Raw genomic sequence first — 27,277 nt, 5'->3', positions numbered from 1 at the left:
AGTTAGATAATATCTGGACATTCTCTTTTTCATGTTACTTAGATTGATCAGTGACTTCATGTGCTACCAGCCTGTTCCCCTCCCCCCGTCCTAAAGTTTCCCCTCATCTGTCATGTATTGGCTTTAGGATACACTGACGAGTATTTCATTGGAGGTTACAAAATACTAAAGACAAATCAAGTTAATGAAGTTTCTTCTCTTTATTAAACCTTATCTGGAGTGTGATCATCTATAATGATTCCTTTTGCATATTTTTACAGCTTTTTATAGTATTTTGCATTCTTCCCTCTGTCTGAATGTATAGGATGCCTTGTAAACCTAACTCATTTCACTATGAGTGAATGCTAACTTGTTTATTTGTTCATGTTTTCTTGCACATCCATAAATGAATCTTAGGTGGCATTGTGATTTATGTCCAGTGCTTAGACAGTTCCTGGAACATGATAATGATATTTATTGAAGGAATAACTTTCATGAGTTGTCCATGTCTTCTAAAGACATTTTTTTGCACTCCTAGATTCATTGGTGAAACACAAAACAGTAGGAGCCTGAAACTTGAGCTGTAAAAAGTTCTTCATACGTCATCATTTCCCCAACTCCTTTAGCCATGATTGGCATTTTAGGCAAAGGAAAAGAAGTTGCAAGAGCTGTTGTCTGTGTTGGCAAAAGGAGGGAGGACGGCAGATAGGTTTGTGGGTGTTTGAATGGGGACAGTCTACAAATAAACAGGTAAATGTAAATCTATAAAAATATGTACATACATAAATACACATAATCACGCACACTCACACAAGCACACACAGCTCACAGATGGTATATCGCAGGTTGCCCTGACAATTTTAGAGCTGTATGCTAGAACACTTTTGAGAAACTTGGCTTTGAATGTGGAACATGCGTTTCAGAGCAAAGATCATGTCGGGTCCTGAGGGAAATGTATCTTTGTCTCTATGACATGAATGAAACCTGGATGGTTAAACTGTTTTGTATTTGGCGGTGCATAAAACTTGCTTCAGATAGCTGTAAAAGTTAGATGTCCAGTTAAGTAGTTGACAAATCAAAACAACCAAAGCTTTTACTAGATATGATTAGTAGTTCTGAATATGAAAATGCTCTCCAGAAGAAATAAAATTACCATCTAGCAAGCAATAAGTAGAAGTCTACATGGTGTCCAATTAGGAGATCTACTAGGTTTGGACAAACCAGAAATGGTCAAATATTCATGATTAACTTGAGCAGGCTGGGTGTGAATATTCGAAGGGAATTGAAAGCCACTTTTACTTTGATAGGTTTAGGTGCTGACAGCGTTCCTCCAAAGTAATTAAAAGATAATTGCTGTAGTAATTTTTTTTTTCTCAAACCATTTCCTTAAGCACTTTAAAAGAACTTTTGTTGGCACAGTTCCTTAATCAGAACCTTTGTAGCCATAGATGTCTCAAAGTTCAGGAGTTCTTTGCATTTTAGGAAGTTCGTACGGTGCATGTAACATGTACTGTGGGGTCTGACGCAGCATCCAATAATGAAATAGATGACTATTTCTACAGCAAACACACAAGTGGTCACGGGTAACAGGATAAAAAAAAATAGGATTATAGAATATCCTCACATCAGTTCAGGTCAGGTTGGGTCACAAAACTACAAAATGTTTTCAGAACTTTTGGAAAATCAGAATTGAAGACAAGGGATTGTGGACCTGTAAATGATCAAAAAATAAATAAATAGATCAATATCTACCTTTTCTGGAGGGGAAAAAAAAAGCCAAGTAACAAATCAAGCACATATCATTGTTGAAGGATTTTAAGCCCATCATATAAATGACTGACTTCTTTCAGTTCACATAAGGTGTAGAAATTTAAAATAAGGAAGGCCTATCTATGTGGCTAAAAAAAAATTCAATTTCAACAGTTTTAGAAGTAGCACCTCCCGTCTACAAAAGCTTAGACCTTCAACCTGTTTGTCTCTCAACACCTGCTCAGTTGGAAGGTCTGCTGTTGCTGGCAGGCTTAGGGAGCTGACTTGTGTGTGAGCAAAACAGCGTTTATCAGTGCATTTTGCTGCTGCGCTTTTGTGGAGCGAACGGTGCTCTGAGGTCGTTCTGCTGCAAAGCAGGCTCTTACGAGCATCTCTGCGAGGAGGTGAACGAGATGAGGAAGCTACGGGAGGAAAGTGGGAGAGTCTACATATTTGCTCAACGCAGGTTCTTCTCTAGATTTTGGTCACGAGCATTAGTTAATTACCAAAAAAAAAAAAAAAAATGTCATACCCAACATAGGGAAAAATGAGACTTGATTTAGCTTTCATACTTTTAAAAATCGGTCAAGTGATCTTGGCCCTTTTGTATTAACATTGAAAGGTTTGTTTTCAGTATTTTCTACAGAAAGCCCTCAGATATTTACCTGATAAACCTCTCTGGCTGCTTTCACCTGAGCTACGCATGCACAAAAATAATCAGATCATTCTTTATCTTGCTGTAAATGAAGTTCAAGGGTTTCTGAACGGAAGATAATCTTCATCCTGCCTCTTCCTACTGTCTAGGATTATTTTGCAGAACCCTCTGAAGTTACTCAAGTATGTCACATAAGCTCTGGAATTTGCCAAAATAAGAAATATTCTAAGAAACATCATGATTTGACTAAAGAATTGTGGCGGAATTGTTGAGAGCGGTTAGACCTGCAGTTACTTTTTGGAATAACTGATCATACACGATAGGTGCTGCTTCTTAAAAACATGCTTTTTCTTCAAATGTAAATTGACCACATCCTTTCATACTTAATCATTGATTTAACAAAACTACTGCTAGGTTTTTCTGAATGTTCATAAACAAAGAGTTGCCACGGACATCTATGTCCACATATTTTGGTACACTTGTCCAATCATATCCTTAGGGTAAAATTCTAAAATTGAAATTTCAAAGTCATGTGCTTTAAAAATTTTGCTGTACATTTTAAATTGCCTTCCAGAGAGTTTCTACCAATTTACGGTTTCATTAACTATATATGAAAATGAACGTCCTCACTGGCAGTTGAAAATTTGTCTTATTTTAATTTACCAAATACCTTTTCATATTTATTGCCAAATTTCAAATTTATTCTTTCTGTAAAGGATGGTTCATATTCTCTGCCGACCGATTTAGTTTTTTCTTAATACAGTCTAAGAGCTTTTTATCTACTGAGGGTATTTATTTCTCCTTTGAACTATTTGTTGCAAAGATTTTTCCAAACTTTTTTTTTACATCTAATTTTTCTGTGTCTAATGTCATAGCTAGCAAAGCTCTTCTCTATTTAAAAATTTTTTTAAAGTTTGTATTTTATTCTGTTGCTTTTATGTTTTATCCTTTGCGTCTAAATACACATGAAGTATGAAGCAAAGACCTACCTAATTTTTTTTTGTCGAATGCTGAACAAATTTTTGGTACCATGTATTGAATAATGCTTGTTTTCATGTTGATTTTTTTTTCTTTTTTTTTTGTGGTACGCGGGCCTGTCACTGTCGCGGCCTCTCCCGTTGCGGAGCACAGGCTCCGGAAGCACAGGCTCAGCGGCCATGGCTCACGGGCCCAGCCGCTCCGCGGCACGTGGGATCCTCCCAGACCGGGGCACGAACCCGTGTCCCCTGAATCGGCAGGCGGACTCTCAACCACTGCGCCACCAGGGAAGCCCTTCATGTTGATTTTTAAGTGACACATTTATCATAAATCTCTCTATACGTTCTTCCACATTGCTTTGTCTATCCCTCTGGCAGCAGTACCAGAGTGTTTGTTTTAAAATATATACATATATGTATATATAGTAAGTTTTCCCAACTGACTTATTTGTAAAAGTTTTCTTAGTTATAATAATAATGCATTTAGTTTTCCAGGTAAAATTTAGAATAATTTTTGAATCCTGTGTCCTCCCTCTCCCCACCCAGTTTTCTCTATTGGACACTTTGTTTGGATTTGCATTAAAGTCCAGTCTAATTTTGAGTTATCAGATGACTTTTATGCATGTACTTTTCTGTGAAACGTTTGTGTGAAAAGATTAAGCAATTTGGTTCCTTGAAAAATTGTTATACGAGATTATTTTGTTCTTTTAGACGTGTTTGTGTTGCTGAATCCTTTCATGATTTTTGTTAAACTAGCTTGTGAACTAGTTCAGGTAGTGTCATATGCTGAATATCTACATATATTTATAATGAGGAATTATGAGAAAACATAATAAAATATATACCAGTTCTACATCCTTGGAGAGAAAATGGAATATAGCTGGATACAAATGCTCTATAATTACTCTCAGGAAGCTTAAAAATCACAGCCCTGTTCTAATTCTGTGAAGTTAGTTGGTTGCTTGCTGTTAAAATATCATTTTCCTCCTGACAATTTCAGGCTGTTTTTAAAGTGGTATGTGTAAATGTTGAGTAAACTGAAAGAATGAACACTGGTTAGTTCACCTCAGAAAGATTTTGTGGTACAAGTGAGATTTGAATGGAGTTTTGAAAGAGAGGTTGCTGTTTCAGTGGGGAAGGGGCAGTGTGGCTCAGGTCAGGGCCAGGCAGCCGCATTTTTGAAGCTCTGGAGCTGGCAGTGGCTAGAGATGAGGAGAGAGGAGAGGGCAGTGGGGAAAGGCCCGGATGCCATGGGACTCTCACTGTACATAGGCTGAGTTGAGGGGAAGATACCGATGAGGATATTCTGCATCTCCAGTGGCGGCTCACAGTGTGTGGAAGAGGGAAGAGAGGCCTGAAAGGTAGATTGGGGCTCCATTAGACGTGGGCTGGGGGTCGGGGGATGAGTATTTGCAACCTCTGAAGGATTTTCTGAACACAGGAGCGCTCTGGGCTTTAGAAAGCTAAATTCTGACAGCAGTATATGAACATTCTGGGTGGGGCTGGGATGAGGGGGGAGTAAGGTGGAAAGCAGGCATCCATACAATTTCATGACACTTTTACCATGGCAAAATAATTGAGCTTAGAGGATGTGTCCTATCAAAGCACTGTACTTGCATCTTAGAAAAGGAATCAGCAAACACTGGCCTGAAGCCAATCTGGCCCACAGCCCATTCTTACAAATAAAGTTTTATTGGAACACAGCCTCACCTGTTCATTTACATATTAATGCGTGGCCGATTTGGCACCACAACAGCAGAGATGAGTAATTGCGACAGAGCCCACATGGTTGGCAAAGACTAAAATATTTACTCCCTGGCCCTTTAAGAATATATTTGCTGGGACTTCCCTGGCGTCCAGTGGTTAAGACTTTGGCTTCCAATGAAGAGGGTGCGTGCGTGTTCAGTCCCTGGTCGGGGAGCTAAGATCCCACATGCCTCGTGGCCAAAAAACCAAAACGTAAAACAGAAGGGATATTGGAACAAATTCAATAAAGACTTTAAAGAAAAAAAAAAAAAGAAGGATATATTTGCTGACCTTGGTCTTAGAACATTGTCCTTAGTAGTTAGTGGTGCCATTCTGGAAAAGTTAACATAATCAGAAGAGTTCAGACAAATTGTGCATGGATAGTCTAAGAAAGATTAGGTCATGTCACTTCCTGTGATGAAATATACCAAAACTTTGTCTTGTGTTAAAGCCCAGGTCTTAAGTCATCGCCTTGATTATCTTATTTCTGTCTCTAGTTCTGTCTCTGTTTCTGTGGCCATTTCCATTTCCACCAGCTGCATTGAGTACCTACTGTCTTCTGATCCTGACCCATCCTACTATCCGTAGTCAAGAAATTAGAATCGCAGTGCTAAATAACATGTTTAGATTTCCTTGCTGCGTACTCAGGAAGAGTAATATCTCAGCCAGCTGTTTTAAGTTCTCCCAGCCTGTTTCCTGTTTGTTCCCCAGAGTAACCGTTCCCTTTAAAACTCTCCACAATCCATCCCTCTTTTCCTCGCTGTCTTTGTTCCTCTTCCCGCAGTGTCTTTTCTGCTGGAGGCGTGTGGCATCACTGAATCTGTAGCTCCCAGGTAGTGCCTGCATTACCCCAGCTGTTCCAGATTCTCACTGGAACCTGGCCTCTTAGGGATCAACCATTTGACAACTTGCCATGTTTAGGGAAGTCCAGCCATTTTTTCACCCAAACCAATCACAGATTTTAAAAAGTGTAAACCTTCATGCATGTGTTTAGACGAACATACAACTAAATTCTTCATAGACTTTACAAATTCTGCTTCTTCAAATATATTTTGAAGGACTGAGAGAATAATTAGGAAGCAGCAGACGTTCTGTGGAAAAGATGTGTTGAGCCCTTTGTGTATTAAGGGTCAAATTTTAGGTTTCTTATGAAGCACTTACAAGGTCGATGGTTCTCCTAAAGAACAGTCCAGAGGCACAGGAAAAAAGTTGAGGACAGGACGGAATATGCAGGTGTAAGAGTTATATATTTACTAGGATAGAGATGGAGAAGTTATCTTCATGATGGGAACCTTTGAAGTCATTCATGTAAGCATATTCACTAGTTAATTAATCGACTACTTAATTATTTAATCCAGTTGGCATTTATTGAGGACATACTATGTACCAGGGCCTATTGTACTAGAGGCCAGAAATACAAAGATGATTGAGGCCCATTTTCTGTGCTTGAGGAACCCCCAGACTACAAGGGAGAAATCAGATGTGTAAATACTTCCTTGTCATTCAACATGTAATGTTGCAGCAGGTGAATTTTTTCAGAGGAAGTGCAAGGAAAAGTCTAGAAGGAGGAGGACTGAAATTGGAGAGGAATGCAATGAGGGAAGACTGGGGAAAAGAAATAACAAGAAAGAAAAAAGCATTTGAGCCTCATTAGAAAAGATAATTGACGACACTATGGAAATCAAGGTTAGAGACAAGAGGTTAAAATTAAGGTGAAAGGCAAGAGGCAGTGGAGAAGCAAGGGCAGTGGGCAATCTCAGAAGAACTGAGACTTCAGTTGTTCAAGAAGGCACCCTCGAACACCCTTACCCTCCTTGTACAAATATGTATGATATGTATGTGTATTGCTTGTATATAATAATATATCATATCCCATTTTAACTTAACATAGTCATGTTATATAATATATATTGGATTCATATATCAAAATATTTTATATATAATACATATTTTATATATTTTATATGTATTATATAATTGTGTATATACAATTAATTAAGGCTCAAGAAGTGTTAGGAATTTGCTAAGCACTTTAGATTATCTAAGTGAATTCTTACAACAGGTAGTATTATTATAATACCAACATTTTTCAGACAGGGAGCCTGAAGCCTGCCAAGGTTAGACACATTGTACAAGGTTATGCAGGGGGTAAGTGACACTCACACTCAGGCCTGCCCTACATGACTGAGTCTAGAAGCGCCTTTGGACTAAGTTTAAGAGATCAGATTTGGTGTTAAGATGAACTGCAGAGAAAGAGGTTGACTCCTTCTAACGGTGGGAGTGAGGGCAGGAAAGCCCGAGTGCACAGAACAGAATGCAGGCAGCGTGTGGGGTAGAGGCTAAGCACAGGTTTTGATGTCAAGCCTAACTGGACTCCAGTCCTGGCTCTGCCACTTGCCAGCCACATGGCATTGATGAGGCCACGTTTCCACCCTGAATGTCCCCGTGTGTCCATTGGGGTCCCATCTTCTGCCTTGTTAGTATGTATGTAAAGGAGCTGCGATTGTGCCTGGCTCGTGGAAGACACTCAGTTACGGTAGCTGCTACTACTGTCCCTTTCACCCTCACCACCCCTCTCATTCCACATTCCCCCTCCTTCTCCTTGTCCTGTTACTGCTATTACTACTACTATTATTTTTTTTTTCCTTCTTTTCAAAACAACTTTTTAGTGAAGTATAGTTGATTTACAATGTTGTATTCATTTCACGTGTACAGCAAAGTGATTCAGATATATATATATATATATATATATGTATATATATATTCTTTTTCAGATTCTTTTCCACTACAGGCTATTATAGGATGTTGAATATCCTATCCCTGTGCTGTAGAGTAGGTCCTTGTTGTTTATCTATTTTATATATAGTAGTGTGTATCTGTTAATCGCAAACCCCTAATTTATTCCTCCCCCCACTACTACTGCTGTTATTATTATTAATTAGCAGCAACAGTAGTAGGAATGACTAACGGAATAGATTTATCCTAAAACAACAAGAGAAAACCCAGAATAGTTATTTAAGTCCTCAACTTGATCAATAGCAACGGTTCTTCTGTATTCATTTCAATATTTAGTGAGCCTTTGCCATGGCAGATCTCAGTGCGAGGCTCATTGGGGACTTAAGATATGGATAAGTCTTTGCCTCGTTAACTACCACATAAACTAATTTGGCCTTCATGCCACATATTCCTGAAAGAGAACTTTAGGGGGAAACCTGTTAATGCTCGTTGAACGCAGACCTCTTGAAGCAGGAGACCATGTGTCACTCTGGAAGGGTAGTCTGGACTTAATTTCACGATGATTCAAAGATTTCATTATGGGGAGCTTCCCTGGTGGCGCGGTGGTTGAGAATCTGCCTGCCAGTGCAGGGGACACGGGTTCGAGCCCTGGTCCGGGAAGATCCCACATGCCGCGGAGCAACTGGGCCCGTGAGCCACAACTACTGAGCCTGCGCGTCTGGAGCCTGTGCTCCGGAACGGGAGAGGCCACGACAGTGGGAGGCCCGCGCACCGCGATGAAGAGTGGCCCCCCGCTCGCCGCAACTGGAGAAAGCCCTCGCACAGAAACGAAGACCCAACACAGCCAAAAATAAATAAATAAATAAATAAAAAGTGGAAGTGTAGCAGTTACATAATAAGAATACAATATCTTCAAAAAAAAAGATTTCATTATGTATTTGCTGCTTCTCCAGATAACCTCCATTTCCTCATGTCACGCGGTTAGGCTGTCATCTTATGTACAAGTTCAGATAGTTATCAGGATACTTTATTTTAGTGAATCTCATACCGTTGGCTCTTCAACTTTATATGAGCACCTGTTTGAGTTGCTGGTTAGTAAGTAGGATGAATGAAATTCTGGCCCCTGTCCTCCAGAAAAACAGTCTCTATGTGAAAATGGGTTTTATAGATTCTTACTTAGAGGGGAAGGTAGTATAACAACCTTGAAGTAGAACCTCTCCCACCCACTATGAAGAAGAATGACATGTGACAGGTCACTCTTCCTTTATTTTACTAAAATAGCAACCTGGCCAAATATACTTTTCAGCACATTTAATATAGCCACATGTTTGTATTTATAGGAGAAATGGTGCTAATTCCCTAGTATGTTAACAGGTCTTATTCAAATTTGTTCTGTTTTTACTTTGGAACAAAATTGCTGAAGAGAAACATTTTAAGGCAAGTAGTGATTACAGCATACTTATCAGGTTATATGTTAAATAAACTTCCTGAATTGAGAAGGTGCATAAACTGAAAAGCAGGTAGTTATCTTAAATTCTATATTGTTTATATAAGATGTCTTCAAATCCACTTATGCTGTAGGTTACTCTTTGCTTTTGTGTTTTCTTTTTGCTGAATTTCTACTTTCTCACTAACAAATGTAATCCTCTTTTGAATATGTAATAGATGACCTGGGATTCCAGAATGGATTTTCAGAAACCAAGGAATGACTTCCTCACTTTATTGTATACAATAAATAATGTATATACATATTTTTAATTTGAGAGGTAGTCAAACAGGTGAATGCATAAATCTTGTCAACCCTTGGGCAGTTGTAATTTCCATACCAAAATGCATGAGTTTTTACCTATTACTGTGTTATACATTAAGTATAGTTACCATGGCAACCTTTGCATCACATTATAACATTTAAATATAAGGTGGTGTGTGTCTTCATAGGAAAAGACAATATATTTGAATTTTTGAATGTATGGTGAAATATAATCACTACTAAAATGAATAATTTTGTTCAAGGTCAATTGAATTCTTTACGAGTTATGCGAATTTCCAACCAAAACTGTGAAGTGCATTTATTTTTTGTGATGTCATGGGGGAAGCAAAGTTTTTTTTTAAATTGTACTTGAAAAATACCACATAATGGCCATTCAGTGCCTGTAATTGGCCTTGCAAAGGGAAAAACAAAATTGAACTTTATTTGATGTCATTTTTCAGCGGCTAATGTAGTAAGAATTTGAATTCATTTAACATCACATGATTGATCAAATTCTGTCAAATATAATGCATTTCTTATTTTTGCACACCCAGTTGGCTAACTGTGACTAGTTTTGATCTCACGTATAGTTGAATTAACAGTAGCAGTTTGCTCATGCTTGCAAAAGAGCAAAATGAAATGAGCCGTTGATGTAAATCCTTGTGGCAGTTCCAGGAAAATGGCCACTTAAGCTGAAATTATAGAGATTGATTGTTGGCCAGTTTTTTATTAAGCATGGAAGAAAACTAGCCATTTCTTCTTGCCAGCGTAGCTCTAGGCCATGAGGCTGTCATCATTGTTTATAGAGACTACCATATTTAACTCTTATTCAGTTCTTTACTAGTGACTTTTCAAAATTATTATCTCAGTATATACCTTTCATTTGAAGGTGGTGTAGGGGATCTGACTGACATTCACAACTTTTGAGGAATCTTTTAAATGATAATCGGTACATCATAATATGGGGCCATGACTTGGAGGAAGGAGAGTAACTGTGTGCTGGACTCCAGCTCTGCTGGACATTGTACATATGTTGTTTCATCTTCTCCTGTTAACTCTGTGATAGAACTTTTATTATTCCCTTCTTACAGAGGAGGAAAATATGGTTTAGAGCAATTGCATAAGCAGCTGCCACTCACATTTCTCGTATGCCTCTGAGCTAGAGTTCGGCCTTTCTGTCCGACCTCAAAGCTCTCCATCTTACCTTAAAAGGTTTGGATTCAACTTCTGACTGGTTACAATTCGCATCATACTTTTAAAGTAGAAATGACAGACATTGACAAAAGTCCTTACAAGAAAATCGTTGCTAAAGGATAATTTTAATAATTTGCATTTCTCTCCAGTATAACAGCAGTCTTTTAAGCCCCTGATTACGAAAGTTATCCTTGCCATCTTATCTAAGTTTCCCGAGTCCTCTTTTGTTGAAGCATAAGACCAAATCAAAGTAAACTGTAAAGGTATATTCCTGGACCTTCAGGTATCAGGAATAAAGACTGTCCAGAGACTGACCTTCAGTTTTGAGCTTCGAAGTTCAAAAGCGGACAGGTGGAAATACTGTGTTCTTCATTGCCCTTTGGTGCGAGATATCTTCTGGGTTGCAGAGTAAGTGCCAACAGCAGCAAAATCATCACCCCCTCCTGCTACTATAGTAAGTCAGCAATGGCCCTTCTGTGGTCAAAATGGCAAACTCAGCAGCAGCTATTCGACAGGGATTTGCAAAAACTTCCCCATGGCTGTTAGGAATCTTATTCAGCAGTGTCTTTGAAAACCCAATTCTGTGCAGAATTAACTATGTAAAAGTGACCTCGGTTGTGAATTAAGTTTTTTAAACAAATCTAATTTATAATTTTTCTCAATGTATATTTTGCATTTAGCACTGCAGTCCATTAGATCCCTCTACATATATCCCACATTTGTAAGTCTTAGAGTGGTTCAGAATTTTATTTCCGTATTAACAGAAAGCCTTGTAAAATTCCTGGCTATAAAGAGTCAGTTCGCTATACAAAGCCACTATACATTACTTAGGTTTGGAGGAAAGAATGGAATTGCAGCTGTGTGAGTACTAGAATACCCAAACATGAATTAGACTCACAAGCATTTGGCAATAGTTCAGAAAAGGGGCTTAATCTGGTTTCATCTGAGACTGCTTTTCTCTGTTCTCCAACATCCCCCCAAGATGTTGTGTCTGATATCGGATCACAGCGTAATGGGAGTGACGCAAAATCAGAGAAAACCCTAAGAAACCAGGGTCACATTTGATTTTCCCCAGAGATTCCCCCCCACCCCGACTTCTTTTTTTTTTCTCTCCCAGATTCCAACTCTGAAATTCAAGGTCATTCGCCTATTAGGTGAATTAATTATAAGCCAAAAAGCAGCATTCGTCGTATTCTGATCTCTCTCATATCTATAATTAAGGGTAAATATAATCTTCCTTTTTAGAAATGTACCACCCACCCATTACATTTGAAGTGCTGACTGAAATGAAATAATAGTTCAGCGCGAGATGATTTTAGTTTAACAAGAAAAAAGTTGATCATTTAAGCTTGAAGCAGTTCTATTTTTGATTACCATTCAGTTATAAATCTAATTTGAGAGATATGCTGCTTTTCTGTTACCCAAGTTTAATTCATGGTTTGCATTCTTGGTTGCATAAGTAAAGTTCGATGGTTGATCAAGGATGTTAAAAAAGCTCCCCACAAAAGCAATAGGGAGCAGGGTTGAGAATGTGTTAGAAAAATAGTCCGAGACCCAGATCTGATGTGAAACAAAACGTTTCATTGAAAGGGCCCCTTACAGAATGGCTGCATTTGGCATTTGAGTGGCTATGTTGGGACTGGGTCTTTGCTGAAGAATTGATTGCAGAGGGTGGACTCCCAAATGTTTAAATCGAGTTGACAAAGTCAGTATATTTTATTCTTTGGTTAGGGTATTTTAAGTCAAAATGGTTGGCCTTCGGAAGAAAATAAGGAGCGAATAAGGGGAAGAGATCGGCGCATCACGTTGCAGGCAGTTAAACAAAATGCTAAACTCTGGCTTTAAGATTTACAGGTTAGCTCTGCGAGATGCCACATCTTACTTCCAGTGTTTCCTGGCAGACTAAGGCAGCTCTCTGCCGGGACCCAGCGTAACCGCAGAGCATGAGCTTGCACAATGTGAAAACCCTAAAACCTTTACGATCCTGTTTCAGGCAACGTTGCCCGTTTTGAAAGTGGACTTTAGCTTTTGCACCTAACTTTTACTAAGTATAAATTTGTCTTCAGATATGTATGTATATATGTATATATACATGCGCATATAAATATGTATATATACATGTAGGTAAATTCGTATATAAATGAATGCCATGTCTATTTTGTGCAATATTTAATTTACCTTATTAAATTGAATGGCATTAACTTCTTAAGATTCATAAACTGAGGTTTTCAGCCGGTGGAAAAAATTTTTTTATCTTTCTCATGGCTAAAGAGAGTTCAGTGCGTGAGGTAAAGGCCAGACAATAGTAAATGGTCATTGTTCATTTACAAATGTATTCTACAATAGGAACACATATATTTATATCTTAATTTTCCCTAGGGGGGTGATTAGAGCCTCCCTTAAGTGTGAGGAAATGCTTATTTTTGTATGCTTTAGAAGAATGATTCTATTGTCTGAGTAAAAGAGAAAAAGGAACAAACAGATCTAAAAAGAAAAAAACAGGAATGTGCTTTGTCAAAAAAGAAAAAAAGGAAAAGAAAGATTAGCGCGAGCCACTATATGTTTGTAAGTGCTGTCTGCTCTCAGTCCTGTCACTATACATAGTTCATGTCATGTAAGAGTTGGATGCGTGATTTATTTACAACTGGCCCATGAAATGACTTTCTTTAAAATTAACAGCAGTGAGGTCAGCCACAGCCAGTTAGCTATCTAGTTATCATTTTATATTTTTCAAGCTCTATTGTGAATGCTGCTCAAACACAGTACAGCAAGCCTGTTTGTTTTTATGTTGACCTATTGAATGCATCTACTTTCTTGGGAGGGAAAACCTTTGCCACCAGGACCAACAAGAATTAAGCAATGGTTAAGCTCATTAAAATGACAGGCAAGCTCTTCGACCTATCTGCTCAGCCCTTTTTGGAATATTTTGTATAATTTTAGAAAAAGAAAATTGCAGAAATAGGGGTAATGTCTAAACTACGGAGTTATCAATAATATCATTTTCAAACTCCTCTTTCCAATGACATGAAGGCTCATTTGTAGATTTCCCAAACTGTAAAGAGGTTGTGATTTAAATCATTCATGGCTTTATTGATGGAAATTGCAAAGAAAACTTGGACTGAAGTAAACAGACTGTCAGTAAGATTTACCAAGAGCGAAATTTCAGGTTGAGATTCTAAAATTTTTAAATGCCACTCCTAAAGTGATAAAGAAATCATTTGATGTTATACTGTTGGATTCCTGATTTATAGAGAACTATTATAAAGAGCCCTCTATTTTAGTTTGTCATTGCCTTGCATTTTGTTATCTTTCCTAAATTCGGAAGAGGCAGTAATTGAATATTCGGACGTCAGATTTTTGTCTGGTAAATGATCTGGTTGTATCAGGTGTTTGGTAAATACTAAGATAATCGAAATGTGTTGATACTCAAAATGTCCTTCCATCCTAAAATCTCATCCTCGAAGTTTTATTTTAAAGTAATGTTTATTATGTGCCCCTTGGAAAAGTCTTAAACTGGAAGCAGTGAAGGCAAGCTTGTCAGTAGCTGATTAATCCTTTATATATTACTCATCCAGCCCTCACAAAAATCCCTCGGAAGAGAGACGTTCTCTTTATGATATTTAGCTATATGGTGGTGGAAAGGGGAGGTTTGAATTTTTGATTTTCCAGCTTATGGGTCATATTTGACCAACTGCTTTCACTAGAAGACATGCCACTTTGTTGAGCTATTTAGGAATCAAAAAGACTGTCTTAATTTAAAACAAGGACCCTTTGTTTTAGTTGGTGACTGCCTTGTGAAATTTTTCAGTTCTCAGCGGGTTAACCAGGGAACAGGGGCAGAGTCATAATTGGCCTATTTAGAGTATTTTGCATGTGAATAGTGTGTTAGTGAAGCATCCCTAAGTCTGTTGTGAGTGACATGGTGATTAGAATTTAGATTAGGGAAAACACATTCTGTACTTTATCAAGGACAGTAATTAGTTCAGTCAGTAAAAGTTGATTACAAGTAACGATAAAGTTAGATTTTTAGTACTTAATTCTAAAATTTCTTTATTAAATAGTAAATTTGTTCTTAATATAAATGGTAGTATCTACACTGGTTTTCTTGCATATCAGAATAATTAAAAGAACAATGTGTTCAATGCAGAGTATAATCAGGCGATTTATATATTATGGGTAAGTTTCTATGTAGCTTTTAGAGACTGTGATACTATTATATAATTTTTCGTATGTCATCATTTTCGAAAGCTTAGTGATTTTTCACGCCATGATAAGTCAGTGATATTTGGGAAAGTTTTCTAGTGTTCAGGTAAATGTTTCATTTGTGGGGATGTGTTTTAGTTTCTGACAGTCCTCAAGAGGGCATTCTGAAGTCCTTTAATGTGTTCCTGTTAGCTTAGAATGCCTACTATTTCTATAATTTTGAGAGTCAGTGTGAGGATTTGAATTTCCTCCTGGTTCAGTTGGCATTTTCTGTTCCGGGGGTGCTGTGTGAATTCGTGGAGGGTCATGCAGAGAGACAGAGCTCCCAGCTGAAATGAGCATCTATACTCTCCCCCAGCGTGAGCAGCAGGGGGAAATGGTGTACGTTCGAAAAATCAGATTCTCCCTGGTTCTTGTTAAGGGAAGGGCATGGCTAGTTCCCAGATATGAGCCTATCTCTAGATAAAGAAAATATTAGCCTTGCATAAATGCCCTTTACTTATAAGATGAAAACGTTAGTCGTCTTAAAAGATGAAAATCTCATTGAATGAACATCACTGTCTACCTTCCTCTCCAAAGTAAAGAACTTAAAATTCACAAACTTTGGGATAGCTTCTAAGAGGGCTTTTCTTTTGCTTTCTGTCATGTTGGGTTTTAATTGTTCCAGCTTAGCAGATGCTGTTCCCTTTATTGCGTTGGTTTAAGTACTAACAATCAGTTGGGGGGTGGCAAATGTAAAAACGTAACCTTATATGTTTGTTTTTCCTTTTTAACCTTTTAGCAGAGTCTCCTTGGAGGTGACATGGATATGGGCAACCCAGGAACCCTTTCGCCCACCAAACCTGGTTCCCAGTATTATCAGTATTCTAGCAATAACCCCCGAAGGAGGCCTCTTCACAGTAGTGCCCTGGGTAAGGTATTCCTCTGTTTGAATGCCTGAGTGATTATTAGTAGCTTTTTCTTCTTTTTCTTTCTTTCTTAATATCATCCTCTCAAACTATCCTCACCCCGCCCCCCCAAAAAACCATAAAATTGTACTCAGTTGTCGGGCTCATGACTCTCCCACCACCCTACCCCAGTAATACGTTGGGTGGGTATGTTAACTTACAGTAGCAGGAGAACTATTTTGGTGTATGCTTATTTCTTGTTTTCTCTTGGCCGCCCATCTAAGGAACCTCTTTTAAAAACCAGAGCATTAAAAAGTTAAATCTCTTCATTTTTATGAAAGAGGCAGGATTTGATTTCTGCCAGAAGAAAAGATGATAGCGGTACCGACATTTTGCTAAAGTCACGATTTAAGAAAATCTGGTCGAATCTAAATGGCTTCGTGGTATAATCTCTTTTAGTTAGGAGAATGGCATGCAGGGGACCTCACAGCCTCCTCATTTTCTTTCAGAGGTTCAGACAAAGAAAGTTCGAAAAGTTCCTCCAGGTTTGCCATCTTCAGTAAGTACTGCTTGTTTCTGCTTTGTATATTGTTTATTTTGTTCTGCTTTGTATTGATGCCAAGGAGATAGCAGTAAATGAGGTTCCATCCGCCAGAGCGGTGTGTTTATCTAGAATGTGGCCGAGGTAGAAATGGGCACCTCCAGCCACCTGACCCATGTTGGAGTGATTAATTGCATATCCTGGAAGACGGGGTGGGTGTGTTGATATTCAGCTGGTTAAGCTCTGAAGAGAGCCTTGAAAAGGTGCCTAAAGTTCGAGGAGTTTTACCTGCACAGAGCTTTCAGGAGCATGAGTATTAGTTTCACGTGTTGGTTAAATTCTTTGTTGGTATTATGATGATTTATGGATTTGCATGCGAAAGGAGATTTGTGGAGAGGATTTAGGAAAAATTTACATGGGTTTCAGCCCAGAGTGCAGGGAGAATGTCTCTATTTTCTAGAGAGGGGACTGAATAAAGGCTGCAAAGGTAGCTGCATCAGTAGCCATTTGTGTCTGGAATACCAGGTGGCAACTAGAAGAATCCAGCTGGAACCAAAGGCATTCTGGGTCGTTTTAATACCTGGTGCTATAAGCAGGGGTTGCTGCGGTCTCTCCAGTTGCCAACATAGCAAAAGTTGGTTGTAATCATAGTTAAATACATGATATCTTATTTTCAATCCATATATACATTTGTTTTTTCAAATTCGAGCTCCTAGATAATTAAATTTTGTTTAGAACTGACCTGTTTCTAGAAATTTCCCCCTTATGTAGAATAAAACTATGAGTTTCTCTTTTCTTTCCTTGTCTCCTGCTTACTTTCTCCTTTTTTTTTTTTGTTCTTCCTTCCTGCCTATGATATATTTCTATATATATAGTTTTAATTTAATTCTGTGTTCTGTAGGGCACTAGTGTTCATTGAAAAGAATGCTAATGAGCCTTATAAATTCTTGTACTCTAAAATAAAATTATATTTAGATTTCTGAAAATAATATTACCAATCAGTGCTCGCATATTAGTTTTATTTCATTTTTAATAAATTAGAAGAATAATAGGTTTTGCAAATGTGCTGAGATTAGATTAACCCAAACACCTGTGTGTTTGACTTGATTTCAGTTCAGTGCATCCAAAAAATTATTAAGCGAATATATCAGAATAAGTCTTATCAGGGAGAAAAAACAAATTTTGTACGCTGATTATCATAGACTCGGTAATGTTGAAGAAGCGTCACAAAATTATCCATAAATATATAAAAATATTGTGTAAATAAAACTGCCAGTGGTGTATAAAATAGTCGCTTTGGACTACCAATAAGTCATTTAAAAACATACTGAGTGGTTTATTCTTTGAATTTCTGTGTCGTCTTGAAATTGGCTAATATCCCTGCAGGTTTTTAGAAGCATATTTTAAGCTTGAAATTTGTGGTAGATTTAATGTAGATGAAACTTTAGCTTTTAATAGCTTTTATGACAACTTCAAATGATATAGTCCTCACAGCTGTTTACATTTTAAACATGCCTGAACCTAATACGGACAGTATTAAATACAATAAGTGGACCTTTGAATGTTCTAAAATGATAATATAGCTCTTTGCTATAAAAGCCATGCAAAACTTAAAGCTATAGTACACTGTTTATGCCTCATACTCAAATAAACTTAGTTTATTTTTTCCAGTGCTAAAATTATGCAGAAATTTACACAGTTTCTAAGGAGTGCTTTGGTGTAGCAGTAGATATTATCTATCCATTTAATCATTGTCAACAACAAGTTCTCATAATTCATTGTAAATTTTTAAGTATTTCTGTAGAGCTAACTGGCTACTATAGAAAATTTCACTGGTATAGTTTTTTCCTTTGCTGTTAAGACAATTATGTGTTGCTGATAATGTTGTCATATGTTCAGAAGTATAAAAGTATCTTTCCTTTCTTCCCAGTAAATCAGGAACTGAAAATGTAGTTTGTATTATTTAATTTTTGGCTTTTGGTGGTCAGTTTAGGGTTTCCTCTTCTTTGAGAATTTATGTTGGCTGAACGTTTTAATTGTCCTTAAGGAACATTTTGGTATTTTGGTCCATAAGGAACTCTTTTTTGAAAGATAAGGAGGAAAACTCAGTTGAAATGGAAATTTTATCCTTGTTATTTTTTCGTTTGTTTGGTTTTTTGTTTGTTTGTTTTAAGCAAGAAGAAGTTAGTTTGGTTGATTTTAGAATCCAGTCATCTATTTATTGTCATTACTTAAACAAATCTCAGCTCTCTTTTAATAGCAGTTTAACTTAGTTTATGTTAGCTTTGTTACATGAATTGGATTGCTTATTACTGATAACAAAATCCACATGCCTTATCACTGCACAAAATATATATTTCAATTTGATCTAAAGAGACGACCTGTATTAGATACTGTAACACTTTTGCCCCAGTAGATCTATATTTTTGTATATTTAGACCTCTGCCATGCTTAGTCCTTCTTTTAAGCTCAAATAATTTTTATCCCATGAGATACTTCTAAAACTTACTTCAATATGTATGAATATTTTTATGACAAATAAAAAATTGGGGATAATAAAAGGTTTCTTTTGGAGTGATTATGACTAGATAAAGACATTTATATGTTTTCTTCAATACATATTTACCATGATAAATAGTAATAAATCTGTCACAATCTGTTCTGTCAACTCACTTTTTTTTCTTCTTCTTTTCAAAATGGGCCCTTTCTCTTCCTTAACGTAAAGGAAGAAAATTTAAACGGTAACATCTGTAATCAGATATTATTTATGGCAGGACTAGGGGACAGAGACTGGACTTCTCTTGCCGCCATTAGGCTGGATCTTTGCAGGAAATTGGGAGAGTGAGGGGCTGGACTGGCCCTGTTTTTGAAAATAACTGCAGCATCTGTGGGAGAGAGAAAACATAAGCCTGGCCCAACATTGTGCCACGGATCTGGCAGGATCCTTGAATGTGTTTGTACTGTGCGCAGCATCTAGAGACCTCGAGTCACTGTGGAAGCATGACAGTGATAGGGTGGCGGAAGAACCAGCCTGCAGGGTCGCAATGCACAGGCGCAGTGGAGGGAAGGGAGTCTGTCCCCTTGGAGAGCAGAGGCCTGTAGTTAGGGCTGGGGTGATGTTTTTTTTAAAGGAAAGGCTGTGTGAAATTGACAACTATCTAATTGCCCACCGGAGCCCTGCTTAGTACTGGGGAACATTTTTGTGCTCTCTCTTCCCATTTTAGTATGTTGCTCTTTTCAGCCACATCTCAATGTCTTATAGCCCTCATCTTTTGATAGGACTTTAACAATATAGCTTTGTTTTTTTTGTTTTTTTTTGTGGAACGGGAGGATTTATCTTGCCTATCTAATGTCTTGCATTTGCACGTGAACTTCTTTGTTCGATTTCTACATGTTGTTTTTTTTGTTTTTTGAAGCCATACATCATCTTGAACTTAATAGCTTTCAACTTTACTGCTCCGTCCAGCAAATTTCCTATCTTTGTATAGCCTAATTGTCATATGTATTGAATCATGAGTTAGTGCAGAGAAAATTATACCGCGTTAAATCACATTTTTTGACAAAATGTCCATGATTCTTAGAAATTAACATGGAAGCATTAAAATCTAGAAAGCAAAAAAAAAATTTTTTTTATTTGGTGCCGTTTTAAAATATTTTTTCCAAACACACAGAAAAAACACAGAAACAAAAGACATTGTCTTTCAGAAACTTTAGTGTGCCCACCAATATGTAAACACATAAAATCTTCATCTTCTTATAATTTGGAATGTTTCAAAATGATATACATTTAACCAGAAACTATTAACAACTACAACCATTCTACTTCAAGCATTGGTGGAATTTGTCTGCACTTCAAATTCAGTTTTGAAACTTCAGTGACAGTCTCACTAAGATCCCCAGTTAGAATCCCTGAAACTTCAGAATTCTCTAGAAATATGAAGTTTTATCTTTAGAAATAGTCTATGACTTTTCTTACTACAGGCTATCTTTTTTTTCAAACTGCACTTTTTAAGAAAGTCTGTGAAATTGCAGTTGTTTTTTGGTTTGATTTTTGCCTTTAAATTCAGGAAGATCTAACAAGCTTTGTATTAAGTGGTCAGAGATAATTTTGAACACATGAATTTTAAGGAAAACAATTTCAACTATCTTAAAGAATCTAAAATAAGATTTGGATCCTCCAAGGAAATTTGAGATATGAGTTAATCATTAGGTAGACTCGAAAAATAAAAACTCAATGTGTATGAGATACTTGGGTTAACCAGTTTTTTTAAGGAAAGAATTTTTAAATAAAATAAAATCTTAAAGTCTGGATGAGACATTTTTTCACAGAAGAGATTCTTAGGAATATGAGGAAAAGTTGGATAATGCTGACAGCATTAACTGTTCTCTCTGTTTTCCATTATATGAAAACCTTCATATTTGAAGGTTGCAAACATGACGTTGAGGTTATACCCTCAGCTATTTTTAGAAAAAAAAGTTTTTTTCTCAAATGCTTGAAGAAATCACAAACAATTTAAAAGAGAAGTTGGTAATTTTTAAAATCTTATTAGAAGCCTAGAAATTTTATATGATTGAAAACCTCAGTACTTAAAATACTTAATTTCCCCCATCACTTTTGAAATTGATCTCAAGGAAATCATAATGATGCTTTTTCAGGAGAACAAAATTTTAACTTGAGTGATAATACAACTTTTGCTAAAATAAAATTTATGTTGATTCTAAAGTGAACTAGGTGTCAGCCACCTGGGCACCATCCTGTGTAGAAAAGTCTAGAAGAAGCCAATTGTGTGATAAGCTATAAAAGGAGGGGCCTCTTCAAAGTTCATTCCTAGAGAAGTAGATACTTTGTGAAAAAGTTTAACTGTAGGTGTTTGCGTTAAAATGTTAGGGTAGCTCATAATAGTTAACTTTAAGCATAGCGTGCCCATTTTCTAATGAATGATATTGAAATATGAAGTGTGGATATTAAAATTATGCTTATTTGTCATGAAAATGTATAGGCAGAAAGAAGGTAAAGGATAATGCAATTAAGTCATCCCAAATAGGGCAAAAGAATTATTCACAGAATTCACACAGAATATGTAACGTGACATTGGGGGGAACACCTTGAAAGTCGAGAAAATATTCATCACAAAGAAAGTATTTATTTTTTTTGTTCAGTTAATACTGAAGTCATTAAACCAAAGGCTTCAGAAGTTTAGCATGTACATTAATCAGTCTTTTCCTCTTCACTGCAGTTATAGGTTACAGAAATTAAGGTGTTTTTTTTTTGAATTGCTGGTTATAGGAGAATCTATATTTAAGTTTTCATTGGGGGTACTTATTCCATTAAAACTATTTCAAAAAGCATATAAAATTCATACAAACATACAACACCTAATCCATTAGGCATTCGAATCTCTGAGGAGTTTTCTAAAAGATTTCTATATTTTTGGTTCCAAATTTTGGAATAATGAGGGTTCTCTTCTACTATCCTCCCTGTCTTGAAATCCAATTCTGCTCCCCTTAAAGAGGTGTCTTCTGGTGTGTGTATATTTTAAATATAAAATGAGAAGAAACATAAAGGAGAAGAAAAACTCTTCAGTTAACTGTGGGTGAAAGGTTTGTGTATTTCTGAGCTGGGCTGGGATTATATTTACAAGTGAAAAGGATGTATGCCTGAAACACTCCAACAAGACACAACCACCTAGCTATTTCCACAATGGAGACGCCTTCTCAGCCAGCTTTGTCTGATTATTCTACTAAGCAAGCTCTTCTAAGGTGGTACAAATGATGTCTCCCCTCTCACCCCCATGTGTTCTTTGATTTTTAACCAAGGTTTCAATATTTCAACCGCTAAGATTTTTGTTGAAATTTCGGAACAATAGCATTTAGTGTAAAACTGGACTCATTTGTTGAGAAAGGAGAAATACGTTTCAGGGAACTGTTATTTTGAACCTTATTTTCTCAGTTTTACTGAAGAGTACATTTTGGTGTGAAGTCTTGGGCTCCATCTGAGTGGTTTAATTATTAAGAAGCTAAGAAGCTGCTATAAGGCTGATTTACCTAGAGAGAGAATTATGACAGGCTTGTGAGTGTTTCGAAATTATAAAAACTTGTTCTGCAGCATCTGGCTTAACTGTGCATTTATTTTGTATTTGTGGAATGATAGAGATGCTTGGCTTGATATTCGGTTGAATATCATTTTAAACTTTTAATATTTCATCAATTGAAACATGTCTTATTTTCTAACATTGCGAAATTTTCTCATTTTTCCCCCCCGATTACTGACAACTCTGCTTTTTCAAGGTGTGCCTTCTTGCTTTCAAGCAATTCTAAATTTTTTGTTTGAAAGTCATGAATCAAAGTCAGATAGAAATTCAAGGACTTTAAATAAGATGCTCTCAGAATGAATACGTAGCAATAATCCTGAAAGGCATGAAGAGTTTCTTCAAAAATAGCAAAGTTTTATTTTCTTAAGGCAGGTTAGATTCTATCAGGCTGTTGACAGACACTTGCTGTGTTGTTTTATTTTAATAAATTGCACTGAATTCTTAAACTGAACATAAAGTTGCATTTCAAAGCAATAACGTGAAATTCTCAGCCTTGATCCCAACTGTCCCAGTGTATGTGTGTATACACGAACATGCTCATTTTAAAAGGAATGAGAGCTTTTCTAAAATTCGGTGCAAAGTTTGTAATTTTAAATACTCCGGTATTTTATCTCAGAACAGCAGCATGTGAATGATTCTGATTTTTTTTTTTTTTTTTTTTTTTTTTTTTTTTTTAGTTACAGCTGTTGCATAGGTGCAGAGCTATTTGAGGAGTTTCCTGCTTTGCTAGAGCTTATACTCCCTCTTCAGAGAAATGAAGGTAGTGCAGAAGATTCTGCATTTTGGAAAATTTCAGGGTTGGAAATAAAGATGCTTTAAGTTTCAAGGAGAAGCATCGATTGGAATTCCGAGAGAATGTGCAAATTCGATTTTGAACAGAACCTTTTAGGGATTCCATTTCCGTGCTTTACAGGCACCCACTATTGTCTTTCTAGTCTAATTTTGTCATCTGAGGAATTCATCATCAGTACCCTGCTAGGCTTGAAACTTGATCCATAAGCGTTTACTTCGAGAGTAATCAGAGGAGGATCTGTGTGTGGATTAAATTTCACTCAATTTATTTTGAGTGTTCAGTGCAACAGAAGAATAGGGACTTTTTTTACGCAGCCTCCTTCGTAGCCAAGTATAAAGAAAATTTTTTGGTGTGTTGCCCTCTGTCAATTGTTTTCAGCCATGGTGATGAAAAAGCATTTCCTTTGTGAAACATGGACTCAGAAAGACTTACGTTTTCTCAGAAAAATTACCCTTGTGGTACCTGCCTTACATGCACGTACAAAACCTGTCACTGTCACCACTTGCTGCTCCCGTCTAGGGAGTTTAGGAAAATGCTGTTCTGGAGCAATTATTTTGATATAATCTGAGACAGAGTTTCTAACTCTCTCCCGCGGCCTCCTCCCTCCCAGCCCATATCATTCTAAATATGCCTCCTGGATTATACTTACAATAATATTGTAATGGCTTTCATGCTGCCAGTTGGCACAGTTTATCATTGTGTCATTAGCTGCTGTGAGAAGGCAGTTTCAAGTAGGTGGCTGATTCTGAGCGGTAATGTTTTCCAGTAACCCTGTTTGGGGAATGCAGCTGCCTCACAGGTGCTCAGGTGTATAAGCCCAGGGTACAATAATATTTTCTGGCTTGCTCATTATGAAACAAATTTGAAGTACAAAATAATTCAGTAATAAGTGGAGTATAAAAATTGGGGCTTTATGGTAAGAAAGTCAAATGGCTTGAGATGTTAGCAGAGGAGATAAAAATAAAATTTGTCTAAGGATGCAGCAGTACTTAATTCATGTCTCATTTCTCCTGGAACTGAGATTTTAAAAGAATATTCATGGCCTGGTGATGAAGACTTGTTGAATCAGTTTGAATGTTTTCAACCATGAAGCTAAATAGGAAAATAAACCTATTTCTGTAACTGTTGTAGTATTTGAAAGTATTGTTATGTAATAAAAAGGTACACGTTCTGCCACTTATGTCACGCTTAACAGTAAGGCATCTGCTTGGTGAGTGAAATTTCAGTACCAAAACCTGTGGGTTCCTCATAGAGTACCTTTATGTGAATTTTATTTTTAAATGTATACAAGATGTTGCCACATAAAATCTATAGCTTAGTCGATAGTGCTAGGCAGAAGGAAGCAGAATTAAGCATATTTGTTATGAGCAGATACAGTCGGAATTACAAAATTCAAACCCCAATAAGTAATTATTTTACAAGCAATGCCATTTTGTTTTCCCTTTCATAAATTACATCAACAATCTAGCTGTTAAGCGGAACCCTATAATAAACTGGGAGCACCCAGGTGGGAGGGGGCAAAAAGCATTTTTAGAAGTTTTCATTCATTCATTCATTTCTTTCTTCATTTATACTTATTCAAAGCATATTTTTCAACTAAACTAAAAGCCAGACATGCCATGTATCATTGAACAATTCAATGTAGTGTCACTCACATCCCAATTTGGGGAATGGCCTTAGCATTTTAAAGAGCAGGGCTGGCCTTTGGAGAAAGTTGTACCTATTCAAAAAATTAAAATCACACCCAGTGTAACACAGGGACGTTTTGTCCTTTAGGTTTTTTATGGAGATGCTGAATCCCCCTACTCACTTGTAATCACCTTGAAGAGAGTAAAGGTCTTGTTTTATGTACATCTTTTTTTTGTCCCATAGAAACTCAACCCACTGCCTTCTGCGTATTACTTCAAAATATATTTCCAGTGAATGAATATAGGAATAAAAGTGGTAGAGTAGGGTGCAGATAACACCACTAGAAATGAAGAGATCTTCCTAGTTTAGTGTCTAATATCCTCTACTTACTCACTCAGTGGCCTTGGTTAGGTCACAAACCTGTTTTGTGGTCCATAAAATAGATAGAAATAGTGCCTGCTTAGTGAGCTGGTTGATGTTGGTATACTAACAGACGCTTAGCACAGTGGTGATTCTGCATCACACACTGAGCACTTTGCACCTATTCAGTCATTTATCCCTACACCATCCAATTGAGACGGGTACTACTGTTTATTCACGCATAAAAGAATGGAGACACAGAGAGGTGAAGAAACATGGCCAAGGTGACACAGCTAGTAAGTGGCAGAGCTGGGATGGTGACCTCGACAGTCAGCCTTCAAGGTTTTCTGTGTCCTTAACCATGAGGCTGTAGCTATTTGCAACACTTTGTAGACCAGAAGCTCTCTACAGCCTGGCTGATGCTCATTTAGCAAGTATTTGATGATGTGGAATCAATTAAATATTCAGAAACTTCATCTCACTGTAGAATGACCCTCAATACCTCTAAGTCACTGGTTATTATGCACCACTTTGGCCCAGGCAGATCCCTTAGAAAATCCAGACATTCCAGAATAGCATTTCTGTAATAGAAACAGTATCATCTAGTGGTTAAGAGCATGGAATCTGATCACTTGGGTTTTTAAAGTTGGCTATGCCACTTACTAGTTACCCGGCTCTGGGCATATGATGTAATTATCCTTGAGTACTTCCCTGAAAAATGGGGAAAATATCCATACCTCCTAAGGATATTGTGATAAGTAAATTACAAAAATATATATAATGTGCTTAGCATAGCCTTGAGGCCTTGTAGGTATCTAGAAATCAACAGCTAATGATAATTGTGATAAGCGCACTGGCGACGTAACAGAGTAACCACTAGAGAAAAGCATGCAGCTTGTTAGCAACAGAGCAGAAACTAAGACCAGGGTCTCAAGTGCCTTCAGAAAAATTCTACCTAATGGAGGCCACTTGCTTTTTCTCAACTTAGGAAATATAGTGAGCACTTTCTGTATCTCTTTGTCCTTACAATAGTATCTCCATCCGTCCAAGACACCTAGTCAGCCTTTTGAATCATCCAGCTTCATCGCTCAGCAAAGTTTGTGTTGGAAGGGCGTACTCCATCTTTTTTCTTTTGAAAGAGGACATCAGGCCAAGATGACGGAGTCCTCATAATTTGATTCTCTCTGCCAATCATTTGTTTAGGCCTAAATCAGCCCTGCCTCTAAGTGATAAGGAGATACATGCTTCTGATTTCGTATTCTATCAACGTCATCCTGTAAGTGGCCAGAAGCGGGGCTCCCGAGTGATGCCCGGGTCTCCCTTTGTAGGGCTGGCTCTGGTACCCATAAAAAGAGACGGTGAGGCCTGGGGTTTTGAATTCATCTGACAAGACGAAGATACCTTGACTAGGTGGGTGCGTGTGGCAGTTTGCTTCTCTTCTAAAGTAAAACAGAGTTCGATTTGTTTAGGACTGTTTAGGTCCATTTCTAACGTGAAACAGGATTATTTAAACAGACGTTTTCAGGGAAAGTCAAAGAATTGGGGGATTCTGTTCTTTGCTGCCTAGTAATGTGTTTTTTTCTCAATGCCATTGCTGAATTCATTAGGGGAAAAGTATTTTTGCTTGTCAGCTGTGGGAAACCTAAAACAATTTTTGCGAGGGCTGATTCATGAATTCTCGCATTTAAAGGGAAAAAAAAAAACATCTGCCAAAGGGGGTGGAGGAGAGAGAGCATGACTGATACATTTCACAACAAATATCTCTTCCCAGCCAATTTCAATGTACAGCAAAACCAGACCCCGCGTTAAGTTCCTCAGGAAAGGTCCCTTTTGGCTGGACCTCTTCCTCGAAGAGTCGTCCCTCATTTGTAGTCATTGCCACCTTGTGGATTACAAAGGATATTGGTTTTCATCAAACTTCCATTTCCATTTGGCTTTTTATGGCAAGTGCACTTTGGCAGTGGGTTGCCGAGTTCCTCACCAAGA

General features: G+C 37.3%; 1 protein-coding gene across 2 annotated transcripts in view; it reads left to right on the top strand.

Annotated features, from left to right (window-relative positions):
• TCF4 (transcription factor 4) overlaps positions 1-27,277 on the top strand; it is a 364,700-nt gene that overhangs the window by 224,155 nt on the left and 113,268 nt on the right. For both annotated transcript variants that reach the window (XM_024756812.1, XM_024756813.1), the window contains 2 exons: positions 15,771-15,900; positions 16,386-16,435. In XM_024756812.1, the coding sequence (XP_024612580.1) occupies positions 15,771-15,900; positions 16,386-16,435 (180 nt within the window). The remainder of the gene's footprint in view (positions 1-15,770; positions 15,901-16,385; positions 16,436-27,277) is intronic.

Source organism: Neophocaena asiaeorientalis, unplaced genomic scaffold, assembly GCF_003031525.2.
Source record: "Neophocaena asiaeorientalis asiaeorientalis breed wild unplaced genomic scaffold, Neophocaena_asiaeorientalis_V1.1 scaffold133, whole genome shotgun sequence".
NCBI lineage: Eukaryota > Metazoa > Chordata > Mammalia > Artiodactyla > Phocoenidae > Neophocaena > Neophocaena asiaeorientalis.
Note: the sequence above shows the minus strand (reverse complement) of the source record. Positions and strands in the feature narration are given on the sequence as shown.